The 20,092-nt window shown below is 40.7% G+C and overlaps 1 protein-coding gene across 3 annotated transcripts in view; it reads right to left on the bottom strand.

The window, feature by feature from the left end:
• The window catches only part of pcsk5b (proprotein convertase subtilisin/kexin type 5b), a 92,821-nt gene that overhangs the window by 57,638 nt on the left and 15,091 nt on the right, over positions 1–20,092 (bottom strand). For all 3 annotated transcript variants that reach the window (XM_035953831.2, XM_023282391.3, XM_023282390.3), the window contains exons 3-9: positions 18,462–18,614; positions 15,093–15,236; positions 13,174–13,250; positions 9,586–9,674; positions 8,084–8,256; positions 4,813–5,025; positions 3,470–3,570 (exon numbers count right to left, since the gene is read on the bottom strand). In XM_035953831.2, coding sequence (XP_035809724.2) covers positions 3,470–3,570; positions 4,813–5,025; positions 8,084–8,256; positions 9,586–9,674; positions 13,174–13,250; positions 15,093–15,236; positions 18,462–18,614 — 950 coding nt within the window. The remainder of the gene's footprint in view (positions 1–3,469; positions 3,571–4,812; positions 5,026–8,083; positions 8,257–9,585; positions 9,675–13,173; positions 13,251–15,092; positions 15,237–18,461; positions 18,615–20,092) is intronic.

Here is a 20,092-nt window from a genome sequence, read left to right as displayed (position 1 = left end):
AATACAAAGTAGGTGGAAGATTACTGAGAGAGAAAATTACAGAGGACCAAGATGGAGAGCATAGACGCTTGTTCGTCCGTCCCTAGTTGCTCAGATCTCACGTGAGATCCATTACGAGATGGCAGCCATGTGTCTCGACTGCTTTGATGTCCAAACGCTACATTAAAGGAAAAACCAGGAAGAAGTGGGTCACCAAGTTTCCTGGGATTCCCTTCCATCTCATATGCTGGCCAGATGCTCTGTTCCCTCCCCTCATGTCACTCCCTTGCCATCTGAAAACTACACAGTTTGCAATACGGTAAAGCTTTTTTTTTTTTTCCGTTTTTGCAATTTTCAGCGTTATATTTGAGGCAATCTGCTTTCTGAAATTAATCAAGATTGCACAAAGAAGGGAATTTTATAAGGAACAAAGATTTTGTCTTCTTTGAGGTGAACCAGACACATTACATCAAGAGACATGAACAGGCTGATATACATGTCCAAAACTCCCTAATGCTCTTAGTGAGGCCACACTTATCAAATCCTATTGTAGAACACAGACTAAAAGGCTGAAAATAGAGTAAAGAATAATTAAAGGATGGCAGCACAGAGAAGTCCTACGAAAAGTCAGAATAATTAACGGTGAGATCAATATTAATAGGCTTAGCTGCCACTGTGTAATTATGGTTCCATAAATGTTTTATGGTCATTAATTAAAAGTGACTTTGGCATCGTTATATAGGCCATGACCGCCTTCCCATAAACAAGCCAATACTAATTAATAGAGTAGCTCACATACTGGGGAAAACCAGCAGCAAATCAGTAGTCTAATATAGGTTTCTTGGTGCTTCTCTCAAGTGTAATTATGGATGAAAACACGGGTAATTTGAAGAGAGAAAGCAAAGAGAGAGGTGAGGGAGGCAAAAAGTCAAACATTTTAACATTCCATCTACATTTCACCTTAGTTCAGCCCAGTGATGGAAGGTTACCCATCAAACTTTAATTTATAAATATTATCTTTCACTCTCTCGAGCTTGAATTTTAAAGCAGATAAATGGAGAAAGAGAGTTTAATTTTCACCCATCTGTCCCTGTTTTGGTTTTTTAGAACCTGCCAGTAGATGAGGTTCATATGGCAGGTTGTTCACGCTCATTCCTTGTTTATCCCTCCTAAATGCCTCACTGAAGTCTTCCATCTCTATGTTCGCTCACTTTTCCATTTCTTCCTTTCCAAGGACATGAGGAAACGGTAAAGAAGTAAAAGTTTCTGAAGCTCTAAAAAGCTGCTGCTCGCCATGCTAAATCATGCACTCACTTAAACGTCTTCTCCTTGGCCAACAGCGAATGGGACAGTTTTCTGAAGTACCATTTTCCAATGTACTCCCAGACTAAAAGAAAATGCCTCAGAACAGAGAGTTTAGTGAGGTCTAGGCATCCTGACGTGTTTATCACAGAAAGTTTGCTCGCCCTCATTCACCAGATAAGAGCAGATACGATCGGTTCTGCAGAGTTTGTCTAAACTGTTTGCCTCTTTCATCCTGTACTCTCTCTTACTGCGTGTGCATGCATGCAACAAACTGAATGAATGGACAGAAAAAAGAAAGAGAAGACTGTTTGCCTCGGAGGAGCAAAGAAAAAAAAAGACCATCGTGACAGTGGTGGAGGCACAGCGAGGAGGAGGAAGCGAGAGCCAGCAGAAGAGAAGAAAGCAGGCAAGCAAGAGAGAGTGTGTGATAATCTTGTTGAGGAAACAGGCTTATGTGCCCAGCACTGCTTGGAAACCGAGAATATTTTCTACAGGGAGGATTTGGATTGGATTATCCAGGTTAAACGAAGTCACCTCAGCTAACTGAGCTGCTCAACATGTGATGATGGGCCTAATTCAGAGTCCCTGCACCTGCACTACACTGTTTCCAATTCATGAATTTATCACAAATTAAGCCACTCAACAGGTTTCAACGCCAGCACCTGCTGCGTCTCGTACAAAACACAACCAGGGCATCGAGAGGGCACAAGGGCAGGACAGCATACTGACAGCTACTATGGGAAAAAAATGCTTTTAATAAGTGTCTGTCTTACTTTTCAAAAGAATCGCTTCTAGCAGAAATGTTTGGCATGAAAAGCCAAGGCGCGGGGATGTCCCATTGTTTGCAGAAGAGAGCTTAAAATTAAGTAAATCCTTAGAAGTGCAACTATTCTGCCACTAAGGACATCCTGAAATCAAAATCTTAAAGTTTTTTATGTTCCAGAACAGCAAAACTGTGCAAGTGCAAAATCTGTAGGGATGATATGACAATATTTCAAATTTTTTCTGTCAATAACAATGATATAAAGACAAATACAATATAGCACAATTTGTGTGTTCCTGAAAAGGACAATGTATTCTAAAATGGAAATTTTTGTCACTGAGAATGTAGTTATAATCTATTAATTCGATGTGATTATTCACTGCATTATATACAGCCTTCACTTTTATTGACAGCTGAGATGGAACACTGTGTACCAAATATCTTTTACTCAGCACGCACAGCTACATAAACACATGTGATCATCTGAACTTAAACAGCCATAAAAAGGCAGAAGCTGAGCTGCCACAAAGCAGCACAGCTTAGAGTTCAAACATCTGCAGTAAAAAAACAGAAACACGGAAGGTGCTTCACATTTGTTTCAGTGCAAAATGGTTATGACATCTGTACAAGTGTATTCATAATGTACCATAAGGGATTGTCTGGCAAAACCCCAGACTATACGGGTTACAGTATGTACACACTGCAGCTATATATGGTGGCCACTTCACAGTGGAGGGTTAATCCTGCTAAAGGTCAAGTACAGTTCACCACTGAGGGAGGATGATGAAAATGCACAATCTGGAAGAAGCTTGAAACAAATCGGTATCGAGTAACAAAACGGAAAAGAAGGTCTTAACACGTCTCTGCCTAGAAAGTCAAAATGCTGGTTTGTAATCAACTCACCGTCCACTACATCTGTCAAATAAATTTTAACAGCTGATAATTCCTTCCACAGTGTTTTCCATCTGCACCCACATAAAGCTACGTAACAATATTTGCGAGAAGCAAACCTACTTTGGAAGAGCTAACAGAAGTTCTGTATTTATGCAAACCTTTAACACAAGATACCTCTATCAGATGAATTGAGCTGCAAATGCAAAAGAAGCAAATGTGAAGAAATCACAACAACAATGCAGGTTAATTGCACATGTACTGAAATGATGGGATTACGCAGAAAACAAGAGGCTAATTTGTAACGAAGGATTAACTATGTATAGTTTTGTTTTCCACTGCGTCTCTGCAAAGCTTGCTCTTCCATGTAGTTAAATGCATCTCAACCGCTCACTCGACAGTGATGTCCCTACAAAAAAATGCCTCTTGAGTTCCCATAATAGATCGATGAGTTCAGAGGTCAAGAGGGCATTAGCGGGTAAGCAAGGGGCAAAGGGATGAAACGAAGGAAAGAGGTTAAGTTGATCTTACTTTGCTTCCAGGGCCAGAGCAATAATGGCAGCAGCCATGGGAGCTGAAGCTGATGTCCCTGTGTGACTGTCTGTACATCGATGTCTCAGGTCTGTTGTGATCTGCAGGTACAAGAGAAGACAGGAGAGTCAGAGGGGGAAGACAGAGTGATGCAGAGGAAATACAGCAATGATGACAGGACAGGAAGAGGAGGAGTCGGCATCAAAGATGAAAGGGGAGAAGTTAAGGAAACTAGATGATGGAAACGAAGGGGAGCATCGTCATTGAGGACGAAGGAGAGAAGACGATAGTGACGGTGACGGCATGACGAGAGGGAGAAAGAGACCAACAGACAGAGATTTAAGTCATGAGGATCAGAAGGATTTAGACACACCTGAAACTCCTAAAACTCACATTCCAGCTTTGATACGCTGCCTCGCTGGAGATAACACACACAGACGCTCACGTACAAGTACACAAATCACCAACTTCCCTGAAGGAATCAATTCAGCGTTCAAGGAGAAACAAAGGACGCAGTGTAATAAGCAACGAGAGGTGGTAAAACATGTTATTAAAGAGCTGTATGTTCGCTTTGATTGTATGGACTTTAATCAGCCAACTAGTCAGACAGCTTGACAGTCTGTCAGCCAAGTAAAGCTTGGCTAACTTCCAGCCTGAGCCCTCATCAAAGGACCTTTCCTGGACCAAAAAGTTTGAGGGATTATCTGAAGACACACACACACATACACACACACACACACACACACACACACACACACACACACACACACACACAGTCTGTAACGGTTTAGTAAGTAGTGAAAGTGGTCCAACAGCATTAGAGTAGACAGGACAGTATGTGTTCGAGCAGACAGGCTGACATTGAGATATATGAGGCTCTACTGCTAAGTGCATAAAGAAGGAGAAAGAAACTGTAAAGAGTGTGTGTGTGTGTGTGTGTGTGTGTGTGTGTGTTTGAGTGTGTGTGTCCGTCTGTAGCGTCAGTATACGGAATGTAGCAAGATGCTGCCAGACAAGTTAGCTCAAAGCAGCTAACTGTCACTGTCCATCCCAGTGGGTCATGGGAGCGGTTTGAGTCAAACGAAGTCACAACCGCTGAACCCAGAAACACACATACAAGTTCTACCAAGCTGCACATTTGACTCAAATTATAATCTGTATGTGCAAACTTAGATGAAGACATAAGAACAGCAAGCCTTAGAAAGCTCTCTTAAACCTTTCACAAGTTGCATCTGTCGTATTTTAACTGACATCTGGACACCAGCGAGGAAGACACGGGTATCTGTACTCCTTTCAAGAACTGATAATGTGTGTGAGTTAAGCAGTTGTTGTAGAAAGCTTACAATCTTTCGGTCGTAGTTCTCGCCGCTGCTGTAGGTGGTGGTGAGCGTGGACGAGCATTCCTCCAGGTACCAGGGCTTGCGTCCGCTCTCGGCTGTGCTGGAGATGGAGATGGTGTAGATGGAGTTGGTGTAGCCGTCACAGGAGCAGTGGTCTCTGCTGCGCCCGCCGTTACCTGAAGCCCAGACAAAGATGGAGCCGCGGCCCTTTCTCCCCTGACAAGACAACATGCACAGAGGTTACATTAATAAGAGGCTTAAATTAGACTAATTACTGCTCAGGCTTTGTTTTGACTTAATTTTTGTTGCCTATCAGGAAGAAAGTAGCTGAATCTGTGCAGAAATCATTGCACAAGAAAGAAAAGATCTTTACCAGCAAGAGAAAAAGTGCAGCGAAAGATCAGAAGGTTGTGAGTGTCCAGGAACAGGTCTGATGTGATTTAAACCCAGTTCAGTAATCATAATGTTTCAATTGGCCAAAATCTATTGGATGTTTTTTTTCCTGAAAAGTTGGCATTGCTAAGTTTTTTTTAAGCTGGGAGAAATGAATTTCTGTCTCTTGTCCCGTCAGAGCAGCAGAGGAGTTCATTTACTGCCTGACTTCAGACTGTTACTAGAACCAAATAAATGCTGTCATTTTCATTAGTAATATGTCACCTACAAGACATTACTTAAAAAGATGCATGTTTTCCCAACAGCACTTTTCATTGCATCATGTCTGGTGTCTGACTTCAGCTTTATCTTTTCCATTACTTTCTCGGAATAATATTTTGTTTGTGGTAAAAAAAAAAAACGTGGCCGTGTATGCTTGAACGGCATTATGTAGATAAACAGCACGTACAGAACTTTCCATTTCTCTTTAAACTTTATTTTACTTTAAAGCCATTTTCTAATCTTTAATTCCGATTTATTCAGTTGCTTCATGTTGTGATATTTTCTGTCTGGCTCTGCTGCTTTCTTCTTGAGGCGGGTACGCTGTGTTCTCTATGTTCTAGTTTGTTTCATTACCTCTCCTGCAGTCTAGTTGAGTATGTTTTATGTTTGAGACTTCGCATTGAACATCTTACGGAAGCAACTGCATGATCTGTATTTGAAGAGCGACAGAAAAGCATCAAAAGAGCACAAGCAGGCAGCATTAGAATGTATTTGATTGTGCAAATTTGTGAAAGGAAGCACAGCAGTATGTTTGAAAAACCACTGATGTGGTTTGTTAACATCAAGAAAAAAATAGTTTTTACGTCTATTTAAGTTGCATGATTTACATTTCACAAAACTGCACATGGGCTGAACAATTATTTGACTTTAAACCAAAATGTAAGTTGAAATGATGCAATTAGTGAATCGAAAACGCTGCAACTAAGGTGTGATTACTAAACATAAATAATGCTGTAATTCAACCTTATGTATTTCAGGGAGATTAAAACTTTCAGGTGTTTTTTGTGGGGTTTTTTGCATGTGGTTCAGGCTACATGTTATGGTTCCACTGACCAGTCTCATTGTTTAATAGCCACGTTGTAGGGTCTAAACTGTTATGTCACTAGTTGAACAAATTTATCAGTCCTCCTTGTGTGTCAGTCACAATTTTAAATCTTTTACACGGAGAATAATGAAATGAAACTTACATTGTAAACCTAATTGCAACATCTGAAAGAAATCGCAATGAGATATTTTTTCCAAACCATTCTTCCTTACATTGCAATTTCTATAGCGAAGCCACATCACATGTGCAGCCAGGTTTTGGTACATAAAAAAAAAAAAAAACCTCATCCCAGATATATTCAGAGGATCTTGATAATTAAAAGGCCTGCGACTAGTTCCGAATGTGCTCCAGATTGGCTCAAGTTGTGATTAAATACAATAATTCATTTACTAGTATTCAGTGTCAGTTTGTTGTTTATTGGTGGTTGCTTCAGTTAGAAAGTCTGCTTCCAGATTTGGCCACATTAAATATGATCTAAACCCTGGACTTGGTGGTGACGACTGACTGAGTTATGAAGGCGAAGTTCAGTCAGGAGTCAGCGAAAAAAAACACCTGACAAACCTGACTGACACCGAGATTCACACTGTTTGTCAAGGCACCCAATCAAAACAACACTCTGCTCACACACACACACACACAAGCACACACACACACACGTATGAGGGAATAAAGGTAGAATAGAGTTCTTCAAAAGGGGGCTTCTGTCAGGCAGCGATAAGCGAGTGAAGTCCCTCATTGAGAGGGGGATCAGACTGGAGCAAACGCTGACAGATGAGAGTGATGGAGAGCACTTTGAAAGAGCAGTCAGCAAGAGAGGGAGGTGAGGGGGAGGTGAAACGCAACACGAAACTGATCATCGGCGGTCACTGGCAGTCGATCAGATGAGAATAAAGGTAATAGGCAGATAGACACAGAACATGTCACTGTCACACATAAGCCTTGTTAAAATCGAACGTACAGCTGACTCTCGGCCACGCTGCCAGTGTTCTCTCCAACACCTCAGATCTCTGTGATAAACCCTATCTTCAGGGTGTCACACAGCTACATGTTACACTTTCAAACATGCCATCTTCACTCAGCTTCACGCACACAACAGCAGGTGGCCATGCAAGCACATGTCCATGTCCAGCTCACACCATCTGGACAGATATTAGCCTCACCTCTGTCGTCTTAAAAGGCCAACTTGTCAGGAGCAACAGGGACTCTCTTCTCCTCACACTCCCTCCCTGTCTGTCACTTTCTTTCCCCCTCTTTTCTCCTCTTGGTAACACACCTTTTGTTGTCAGTGTGACACTACAGAGGACCCTGACCGCTACCACTGACTCTCCTAAACTCCCATCCCCTCCTCAAAGGTGCTTAACTAAATGACACATAACCAGCTGTGATAAACTTTGTAAAAGTGTGGACGTGTGCTTGTGAGATGTAACCGGTAAATGGCTTCACCCCTGTTAACATCAGTTACAGCTTTTCCTCTCCGCTCAGCCAACAGCACAGCACCAGCTTGTCGTTATGCAAAATAATCTATGAATATGTAAATGAATGTATGCTAATAGACCAGGGCTGCTCTCTAATGTCCGCAGGAGCCTCACAGGTACAGATAGCCAAAGAAGAGTTCGGGATACGAGTATATTAGCATGAAGCACACATCTGGTTAGAGTAGCTGTTTGTGTATGTGTTTCTATCTTTTCTTGCCACATGAATACTAATGTCAAACTCTTGGCTAAAGAATAAAGCACATGTTTATTTGTACACATTTCTGTATGTAAATGTGTGTGCATGTGTGCATGTGCCCACCGTGCGGATGCCGTTCTCAAAGGCCTGCCTGGCCAGAGATGCTGGTCCATCAACAGTCTTCCCATCATCATCGGGTCCCCAGCTGGCACTGTAGATGTCAATGTGCTGTGGGTGGAGGCTCAGAGACCGGGCCTCCACCATGTCTGTTACATCTCCATCCAGCATCCGCACACCTGATTAATAAACAAGGACAGAAATAATGTATGCAAGAAAACTAAGCTTTAATCTGTCTCCAAGGTATTCCCACACATTCACTCAACGGAGCATCTCCCGTCATGATTACTGTAATAAATTAAAAACAGGCCAATGAACCAGAACATCAGCTATTAAGTATTTCCATGTCAGTCCTCATCTCCATATAGAACATCCGTATCAATAAAAGCATCTTAGAAAAACAGAGAAGACTAAAATGTGTTATTCCTCTTTAACTCTCAGAACCACAAAACCCACCGGCAAGTTTGTAAAGTGTGTTGTCTTTAAAAATCATCAAAATTACACCATTTATCAAAGAAAAAGTCTGTAAAAAAGAGAGAAAATCATCTGACTTTCCGTCAGTCCTTGAACTACTTGCCTGTGATTTGCCAGGAAACCTTAACCAAAACTAAGCTTAAAATCATTATATTTGATCAAAATTGACTTATTCCACCTGTTTCATTTAAAAATATAGCAAATATTAGCCAACAAGATTCTTAGAAAAAAAGTGAATCTCAGCTGATTTGCAATTAAGAAGTTATAAGTGACTCAGCTGCAAGGACAGTCGCACGAAACAAAAATGGCACAAAAATTCAGGGACTTTTCAGCTGTATTGCAGTCGAAGTCTAAACAAAATCGATATGAGACGAAACATTGTATTAAATATTACAATATCTATAGTATGCAGAGGTACCTTTTTTTAGTATCTGAGTGTGTGTTTTTATGATTATTTTTTATGATATTATAACTTTGACATTTTTGAGTTCTTTATACTTCTAGCCGTGGTCGTGCGGTTTCCTTTAGGGGTGCAGGACTTTATACTGCAGTGAAAAATAAGGCCACAGTGAGCAAAAAAATGGAATGCTTGGGAATCACAGGGTTAATGTGTGTATTTGTGCACCAAAATCCTTAAAAATGTATCAGATCATGTGGTCAGAAGTTGGTTTGAGGTTCGAACCCCTAAAGCTTCTAAACACATCTCAGTTCTCTGGATCCTAACAATGTACATACACACAGGTATGCAGTATAGACCAAACTGACATAGTTTAACAGAGTTCATTTTAGCTACATCAAGCTGGCCAGCTAATTCTGCATAATGACAGTCAGCAAAGCATTAACACCAGAACAGGCAAATGTTCAGTAATGGCAGGTTTTCGCCTTTTTAGAGCGCTTTCAGACTCTGTCGGTAGGCTTTCACATTCATTAGTGGTTAACAAGCCTTAATTACACTAACTTACAAATAATTATGACACAAGCCTCTGCTGAATAAACAGAAACATGATTTAAAAAAAAAAAAGATCGATAAATACCTCCTATTCTGGCATTGTAGGCAATTCCCACAATGCAGTGGGAGTTGTTTGCAGCTGCTGCAACTTCACCCGCACACCGTGTTCCATGTCTGAGGAAAGAGTGGGAATGAACAGCTTATTACATAAACCTAAACACACACACACACACACACACACACACACACACACACACACACACACACACACACACACACACACACACACACACACACACACACACACACACACACACACACACACACACACACACACCATGTGTCTAAACTGAAGAACGTCACACGCAAGGTTAACTTAAGGAAATGTATACACAACTGAGAGAACACACACTATGCCACAAACAAGCAGCTTTTGAAGTGGAGTGAACGGACACGCACACATAAACACACGCATTCACTGACAAATGTGTACATTCCCGTTGAAGTAATCGTAAACTGCTTAGAGTCGAGTAAGTGTTACAAATGAAGCAAACGCCATAAATATTATTTCTACAATTCTTGATTTTTCCTGGTAGCCCCACAGAGAAACCAGCGTAACACTTGTAACACTGTCAGAACAAGTATGTTTGGTGGTCGTCAGTGCCAATATTCCCCACACACACACATTTAAGGACACAGTTTGGTTCTTTTTTCATATTTCCTGAGGGCAGAATGCGAGCAATGTGCTCCCCAACAATGACAGCAGCATCTAACAGTGACAAATCAGACTACTCACACTTCTCTAACAATTAAAAACCATGCGCACGTGCACACACAAACACACACACTCTCACACCAGGGTAACATTCCACCAGTAACTGCAGTGGTGACAATCGGTCCAGGTCAGCGACCAGCGTAAACAAACATAGTGTGTTTGCATCCACCGCCTGCTCAAAAACACCACTTTCTGCATCGGCACAAGCACACTCGCACACACACGCACCTCATGCAGAGAACATCTGCATCACAACACACACACACACACCCCCCCGGAAACAGATATGACCGCTGCCATGGAAACCCAGCATCTAGCTATCAAACCCCCCCCCCGGGAATGGGGCAAGGAAGTTTCAGAGTCTAGGGAAACACTCAGACTTAGGAAAATCCGTTTCATAGTAACCTCATGATCTCAAGTTAACACGATTACAGACGACAAAAATATTCAGGCATCACTGTCCTCGCTTTACTGAGGTGAATACGGCAACATTGGTACTTTCTACTATTAAAATAAATTTAAAAATGCTTCTAAGTAGGAATTCTTGAACAAACCTGTACTGTCTGTACAGCATTAGAACCATCGGTTGATTGTAAATCAATTTCAAGTCTAGATATTAGAGGCCTAGACACCATTTGTCCAGATGTGAAAACCTTCCTCTTATCCTGTGTAGAATTGGAAGTTTACAGAAAAGTTGACACAAATGAAACAGTGAGGGTTAAAGTAAAACATACTAAAATGATGGCAAATCAGTAATGGACCACTTTATCACAGTAAATGAGCCAAACTGCTGACTCGCTCTTTTGAAATGCTTCAACAGTCTACAGTCAGTTCACTTCGCTCCAGAAATCCATAAAATCGTCTGCCTGGCCGTCTGTCCAGCCTTTGTGTTCGCCTGTATTTTCCATTTTCTACACATCTGTGTCACAGTCACTCAGGCATCTCTCTGTTCAACCAGAACCATACAACACTTCTGGAAAGGATAAGAGTCAGTGGGAACAATTCAATGCAGATACCCTTCAGCTTTCTTAACGTTTCATAAGGACGCAGTCACTTGAACTCGCATTTAACTCTCTGTAGTTTGCATGAGATTTTTTTGTGTTTTTACCTTGATTGTGTTGCATCTACCCTCAGATGTATGTTCCTTTGGATACAAGCGTCTGCTAAATTAAGTTGTGATTCAATGATCAAAGCATAGTTGGTCATTTTTTGTGAATCAGGCTAGATACATTTCCAGACTTTTTAAATGGGATTAAATGGAATTTTTGACAGTTAAGAGATGGTCTTTGTGTTTTTGTAAGATTATGAAGAACATTAGTTTTTTCTCCTGGTGTCACAGTACACACAAATCTACAGCATCTGTGGACATGCAAGCGGACTTGAAAAGCATGTTGTCTTTAAAAGAAGTAATGAAATGGCACCATTCATCACAGACAGAAACTGTAAATCTTTTCAGTGGTCCTTCAACTGGTCAGCTGTGATGTGCCGTTAGATCAGAAAATTGTGATATTTTGTCAAAAGGTGTCATTTAAAAATTTCGGGAAAATGAAGTATTTGCTATAACCAGATCTGTAATGGAGGAGCCATTAGTGAGTCAGATGTGATTCACAGTTGTCCCAAAATTTCCAAGACTTTTTGGTTGAACTGGACTGAACTGCAGGCAGAGTTCACACAATGCAGGTAGGAAACTAAATCAAAACGGAAATAGTAAAATATTTATAATATGTAGGTATATTAATATATTGGTAACACAGGAGGGCACTTTAAAAAATATTGTACATAATGATTGCAGTTTTTTCATTTTCGTAAAATAATGAATCAAATCTTTGAACGGACATCTGACTCAGACATAACAGGATTTTCCCAGATTTGTCTTGTCACAATAGATGATCTGTGGACAGTATTTAAAATTCAGCACACATTGAAAGCTCATGCTTAAAGACGATGGTGCATCCAAATGTGTTACTTAGAGAACTGTACTGGAGATTGATGCAGTGATAACATACTCGATTTTTTCCCTCTCACATACCTTCAAAGCACAGCTGTTAGAGCCGCTTGTATATACAGACAACAGATTTAAATCCACAAGCATTACATCATTCTCGTTGCTATACGACACAAAGTCTGACAACAGTCTGCAGTTTGCCAGATGTAGCTAAAGTTCATTTATTCCCGACAAATCCAACAGACGACGTGCTTCTTGCCTTTAAGGCGCGATGACCAGTCTGAACTTGCCGGGAATCTCACATCAACTTTTCATATTTATTCAGCTTCTACTGAAGATGTGACCGCAATGATTATCTTTAGTTCTTCAATCCCGTATGAGAATTCATTGCTAACAGTCATATAAAAAGTTCAAAAGTACACCATAATTCTGCCCACAAACAAAACATCACAGACAACAGTGGATTCAACCCTAAAAGGGAACCAGCTCATTAAGCTGCTTCTCTAGCCTCATGTCTCTTTAAGACAATACATTACTGAGCCGCTGCCACCGCACACACACACTCACACACACACACACACACACAAAGCCAAACTGGCACAAGACAAGTGCATAGGCAAGAGAGTTTCTTTTTTTCCCGTTACACACATACGGTACAGACAAATACACACGAGTTCTTCCAAACAGAAAAACCACAACCCACCCACAAATGTCACAGTCAAATTCAATAATGTAGCTCATCGCACCCACAACAAAGTCAGGACTCTGCAAATACAAACATATTGAAGCACAGGGCTTCTGGGAAAACCAATCAACACTGAGACGCTGAAGAGTATTTGGCAAAAGTAACAACAAAACACTGAAGCCACATGCTTATTTTTACCTGAACCCAATTTTAACGGCTAAAATTATGTTTGTCCCTCTTGTTTGTGGGATCGGTATTGTTCTCTTACTTGTTTTCGTTGGTTGCATCATATCGAGGCATTGGATCCACATCGTTGCTGTTGACATCATAGCTTGCTTGAGGATCCTGGAGGAGACACGGGGGTCAAAATATGCATATCAAACACCAAAATAACGGCTGGAATAATGTTCTGAATATAGATGGTGAACAGGTTGATTTATTAGAAAACACACATTACCAGTGTGTGTGTGTGTGTGTGTGTGTGTGTGTGTGCATCACTGACTTGTAGAACACTAAAACGCTTCTCGAACCGAGTCAAACACTTCACATGAGCATCACTCACAACAGTTTTGCAAATCGAATGCAATCAGAGCTAACCCAATCTGCCGTGCCACTCGCCCCTCGGCATCAACAAATTCAGGCATTAAGAGTAGCTAATAACAGCAGCGCTGGCCCTGTCAAACAGGGTGTGAATCATTTTATCTGCACAGTTGATTGATGGTCTTACCTGCTGCTTCAGGCTGAGAAGTTACTCTAACTATCTGGCCTTGGTCTGAGGCAGACATACTTCAGCATGCACATAAAGTCTGTAACCGCAAACAAATAAACATGCACACACACATACCTGTACACCCACAGGTTTGAGGAAACATACACACACATCATGACGCTGCCACCGCCATGCTTTGCAGAGAGGATGGTATGTTTGTGATGATGTGCAGTGTTTGATGTCAGCCAAATATAGTGTCTTGTCAGATGGCCAAAAAGCCTAAATTTGGTCTCATCAGACCAAAGATCCTTTTAGCCGACTTCAGACGCTCTCACATGCCTTCTAGCAAACTCTAGTCGAGAATATGAGCATTTTTCAACAGTGACTTTCTCTCTGCCACTCTCTCATAAACCTTTGACCGGTGAAGAACAGGTAACAGTTGTTCTATGCAGTCTCTCCCATCTCATCTGCTGAAGCTTGTAACTCCTTCAGAGGACTCATAGGTGTCTTGGTGGCCTCACTCATTAGTCTTTTTGTTGCACTGTAACACAGTTTTTGAGGACAGACGGCTCGAGGCAGTTTTATACTGTATGTACTTCACCTCTTCAATTTATAGTTGTCTTCTCTTCATTTTCTTACTGTCACTTTGCTGCTGTGACGTTGCAGATTTCCCCTTGTGGGACTAATAAAGGATATTCTATTCTATTCTATTTGCATGTGCCGTATTTCTTCCATTTTTTAATGATGGTTTTAACTACACTCCAAGGGGTATTCAGTGACTTGGATTTGTTTTGTATCCATCCCCTGACTTATGCTTTTGGATAACCTTTTCGTTAAGTTCCATAGAGCGTCCATTTGTCTTTATGGTGAAGTTATAGTCAGGAGGATTAATTCCACAGTGACTTTACCTTCTAGATACTGCTGTATTTATACTATGACACTTCAAACACATTCACTGTAGTCACATGATTTATTTTCACCGACTGCGTGACTTCTAGCACCAATTGACTGCAGTGTAAAATTAGGAAAGTCACATTAAAGGGATAAATAAATATACAATGACTCAATCTAATATTTTAATTAATTGACATAAATTTGTTGAAAAGGGAACTGTTTTTTTTTTTATCAATCTTTGCTGATTAAATGTAGAAAATCAACAAAAAGGGGAAAACTACCAAGGAATATATGCATATATGTTATCAGACTGCTGTGGCCCTGTTACACACATCCTGAATCAGATATACTCACAGCCACTAATACAAACACATAAACATTTGAATTCGCATACCTCCCCAGACCTCATGCACACGCAGTGGCACATACAGAAGTTAACACTGATTTCCCTGATGACTAACCATCCGACATGCACACACACACACACACACACACACACACACACACACACACACACACACACACACACACATACACACACTGCCGCTCATAGCCGCCCTACACGCGCATACATACACACTCACGTAGTTCTGAAAGAGGTCTGGATGGTTCCTCTCGATCCCGTCATCCAGTATGGTCACCACCACGTCTTTACCCGTGTAGCCCCTCTTCCACGCCCCCATGATGTTCATATCCGACTGGCAGTTATGGACGTCATCGTTACAGTGCTGGAGAGATGGAAGCAGATGGTGAGAGGAGAGCAGGTGGAGGGAAAAGAAAAACATATGAGGTAGGGGATAGCAAAGTCCATCAGGCTCTTGCAGTACAACTTGACTTTTTCTTTACGTACGCCAAGCAGGTCCATTGTCACCTGTCATACAGGAGCACAATCTGACATAACCAAGTCCAAACAAGTTCAAGTCTGGCCTGTCTTAAAAATTGAATGTAAAATTTCATATAGCCTTGTTAAACCATAATAAAAATCATTTAGCTTACACTTATTATGTCTAATGCCAGGTCTGAACAGAATATACGAGACAGTAAGATAGGGACTGAGTCAGAATAAATGATTCATGGCCTATCGACAATGAAGAATAGAGGATGAAAAGTTCTCTATTAATTCAAAATATGGAAGACAACTATAAAAAAGGCATTTCAGTGAAGTTTTGTGTGGAGATTGTGCTATTCCACATTCTGAAGATGAGATTATCAGTTTCACTGCATATATATCGTTTCCAATTACTGAAAACACCACATCAGTCAATCCATATTACAGAGTTATTCACTCTTGCTGTGACTTGGTTGAAGCGCATGACAGACTCCACACTGATCACGCATCAATTATAGCTCGTCATCGTCCTTGTCGTCAGGAGAGAAGTGCTAGGAACCAGCTACCGGAAACAAGAACATAAACAAATCGCTATGGGTTGCACAAAGAGGACAGTTCTTCAGCCTATCTTTCACTTCCACGTTGTGTGTGCTGAGTGTGCTGCCGTGACACGATGGGAGAGACGGAAAAAATTCTGACTTGATAGCGTTTCTGTCAGGATGTCAGGAGGCGTCCCAGACTCAGCTTCGGTTGTCAACTATGACAGCAGGACAAACTATCAGTTGTCAAATGTTCAATGAGATGGCTTACATCCTTCAGTTGAGGCTATTTTTGTGAAAATATTAAGTTTGAACCAAATACTGTTTCACTATTTGAATGAAATGCCAAATTTAAAAAAAACTGTGTTACTGAAAATACCAAACTGACCAGTATTGATAAAACCCCAAAAGAATACAATGAGATCAAATCAATGGGGGGAAATGTTTACACGTGTTCCATTTTTACCTTCCTACCTCCTGAGGTCCATTAGCACTGAACCAAAGGCTCTGACTCAGCTGAATCTCAGCCACTCACAGTTCTTGTAAACTTGTCTTATGATAATGCATTTATTGGCTGAAGCTGATCTGTTATCAAGCGTCTGATTAACCCTTTGAACACCGAGCAGTTTCAGTTCTGTTTTTACTCACACCTCCAACTCGACTCGAAAATGTCGTCTGCGCAGTATGACAGTTATAAAGCTATGAATTATAAAAACTAAAAGAATGAAAATTACACTTTTTAGATTTTTTTTATTTTAGAAAAAAAATAAAAGCCTGGAATCCACATGTTAGACATTTTTCCAAGTGCCTATAGGTATGGTGGTAATACACACTGTAGATATTTCACTAAATACAGTTTGAATTGGTTTTTGTACTTGTCTGCTGCCTACTTCATGCATACAAAGCCTGCAGTTCAGGGCAGTTCAGCTGAAAACTCTACATTTTTGTCATGTGACTGCTGGCAACCGCTGTGCTACTAATAGCTCCCTAGTTATGTCAAGAGGCACAGAATTTCTTTGCATTTTATAAAATCTGGATACAGCGAATGGTTTGCTTTAGGCCACTTTTAATTGGGACGTGCAGGATGATGTGAAATATCACTTCATAATTTTATGCTTTGATTTGGTTTCCTGACAGAAGCCCAAGCACTGTCAAAATCTGACAGCTTTTTCAGTTTTTACAGAAAACTACATGGCTTTCAAACATGCTTGTGCGTTTTGGGGTTGAACTGGTTAAAGAACATTTTAAACTGTAAGATTTTCAGCTGTCTGACGGGAAAGTTGAAAATCATGAGAGGAAGGCGCTGAAATCTGTGGTGGGCAATCCAAAAAATTAACCTGCGAGACCGACAGACGATTTGAAGCTTTAGCAAACAAAAGCAAAAATTTGACTCAGATTGAAACAGTCAATCAGAACATGTGCCTTTTATGTATGAGATGTTTACTGTTTTGGTTTGTTTGTGCTTTCCATTAAAGGAGAAAGGAATAAATAAACTAAACATTACAATTTTTTTAAACAAACGAGTGATACCGAAGGAAGATCTGACCTGATAATGTACTTCTGCTTTACTACTTTCTAGTTAGACTGTAGCACAACAAATGACGGTTCATTACACACCAACGGCCTCCAACTAATACTGTCAGTCTGACAACAGACCGAGGCCAAGATCTTATTAAAGCCATCTCACACAGTCACTAAAATCTGAATTAATTCTGATAATTTGTAGGTAACTTCAAAGTGATGCCAGTTTGAAAATGACACTAAATTACTGGTACTAACTAATAACATTTTTTTTCATGAACATAAGGGGAATTTTGTGTTCTAGAATAAGTTTAAAAAAACAAACAAACAAAAAAAAAACTAAATATACAGCCAGACTGACGACCATAGCCCATGTCAGGTAACTTTGTTAGGTTTGAACGGAGGAAGCATTTATCTAAACCTAAACAAACACAAGCAATAAGTTCAGAGTTCCATCCTAAAGCTTGAAAAATATAAAACCTCTGGTCAAAGTATCATAATTTATCTACACTAAGTTATTAATTGACAGAGCGGAGGACACACACAGATCCACGTAAAAGAGCAATGATCTGAGGGTGTATGTAAATAGGTGATAAGCCTGAAAACCTGACTGAATGCACAACAGCACAGGGAAACGATTTCAAAATTCAAAAACAGAGACAGGGAAATTCCTACTTGTGGGTGGACATTTCTGTGACAAATACTTATGAATAGACACAGAAAATCTTACTTTGACCCTAAATTGTGTCATTTTAAATTGAGGTATGTCAAAAATGTTGTTACTATAACCTTTCTATTCTTTTATTCAGTCAAGTCCACACACACATAAATCCCTGAGATCCACTGAACCTGCAGTAATCAGAACCATGCCATAACCTCAGCCAGCCTTTGACCCACAAACTGGATAAATGTGGGCAAACAACTGCACACAATCCTTTGAGGAGAACAGACGAACATGGCATAGACTTGACTCATTGGCTCTGTGTGCTCCAGAACTTCTGATATTTCTGCTTTGGTGCGGTGGACATGCAAACAGAGAGGGATTTCGGTGCACAGCTACTTACAATGTACCACATACTGCTCCACTTGGCGTCATTATAGAATATGTTGTTTTGGGCCGTGCTGCTGTGGGCGGGGCTGGACAGGGAAAGGGGCGGGACCGGTTTGTAATCCCTCTTGATCCTCCTCTTCACCACCTGCTGCTGTATCCACTCCACCTGAACGCACACAAAGACGGGAGATAGCAGAAACTGAGGAGCCGTCGAATAGCAACACACAGAGTTACTTCACAGAGTTCATCTTCAATTAACAAAAAAAAGTGCATATGTAGTGGTTATACTTCTTATTGTTTGCCTTATGTGATGCACTCAAACAGAGAACAAAGATACCAACCATCTCCAGATAATATATGTGACAAGGATACTGTTATGCCTGACCAACCAGGACAGAGAAGACATTACAAAGCAGCAGAGGAGAATTGATTTTCTGTATGTGTGAGTCATGAGACTAGATGACATTTTCTTACTGTAGACAGAGACACTGCCCAGAGGGACATTTTTTTTTTGTTTTATTGAGGGGGTAAAGGTGTCAGTGCTCAGCTGTGAGGCAATTTCAAGCTTATGGATTGTCCATAAATACGCGTAACAAAGCTTTGTGAGATCTCTGCACGTAAACGTGGAAAAAGGTTAAAATAACTACCCATTAAAATAAGCTGCTCAGAGAAACAGCAGCAGCACATAAAGTACCTGTGGAAGCAAATATTCAAGAAGCCTCACAAAAACACAGATTTATTATTTTTAGAAGTTATCCTTTTAGCCATCTAAATGTTACCCTTTACACATTTAGCCTGCAATAGTTTTGCTGTGAATAAAACAGCACATATCTCCCTGTCTGTGAATAGACAGACTAACACACACACATGTGCACCAAGACTTGTATGTCTCTCAGGTAACATCAATCTCTCAAATGTTATGAGCGCGCTTCAAGGCGCAAGGCATTCCTTGGCAGGAATCTCGCTCCACTCTCCTTCAGACGGAATTTTCCGATTTCAAAATCGGCATTGTTGGATCGGAATTTCACGGCTGGACCCACTTGCTTGGCCCTGGTCAACTCTTTTTAAAACCCTGAAGTCTTATGTTTAGTCTAGCAGACTTCATCTGTCTAAAAAGACTTCATCAGAAGTTTACGTGCACCAATGATGACAACACAGAAACTGAAATATTAGCAGGTATGAGACTGGTACAACGTACAAGAAACGGAGAGAGAGCAAGTGTAAATCTGTGTGAAAGATGTAAATATTGCTGTACTAAATAACTTGGGGATTTTTCAGACCGAGGTTGCACCTAAACTTGATTCTGGAACAGTTTACACAGCCTATAAGAGAAATTTAGCAGTACATGTTCAGATGAAATGCTGTGGAGCTACTGCTTATTTATACAGTATTTTCCAGTGTAAATGTGCAATCCCTCTGCGATGCTTCCTGCACCATCCTCTGTGAACTAAGAGCTGATGCACGAAGTACAGACAAAGAAACTCCAGTCGTAGCAGATAATCATTAGAATAATTTTCACACTGCAAAAGTGGTTTTGTTTTGTTGCCCAGTTTGCCAGTTCCAGAGACTTTAGTGAACAATGTCCAACTGTAAGGACAAAGCATTTCTGCACATCAATACGGCTCCAGCAGACAGAGCGCAGAA

This window comes from Amphiprion ocellaris, chromosome 6 (genome assembly GCF_022539595.1).
Source record: "Amphiprion ocellaris isolate individual 3 ecotype Okinawa chromosome 6, ASM2253959v1, whole genome shotgun sequence".
Classification (NCBI taxonomy): Eukaryota; Metazoa; Chordata; class Actinopteri; family Pomacentridae; genus Amphiprion; species Amphiprion ocellaris.
This window is presented reverse-complemented; position numbering and strand designations above follow the sequence as displayed.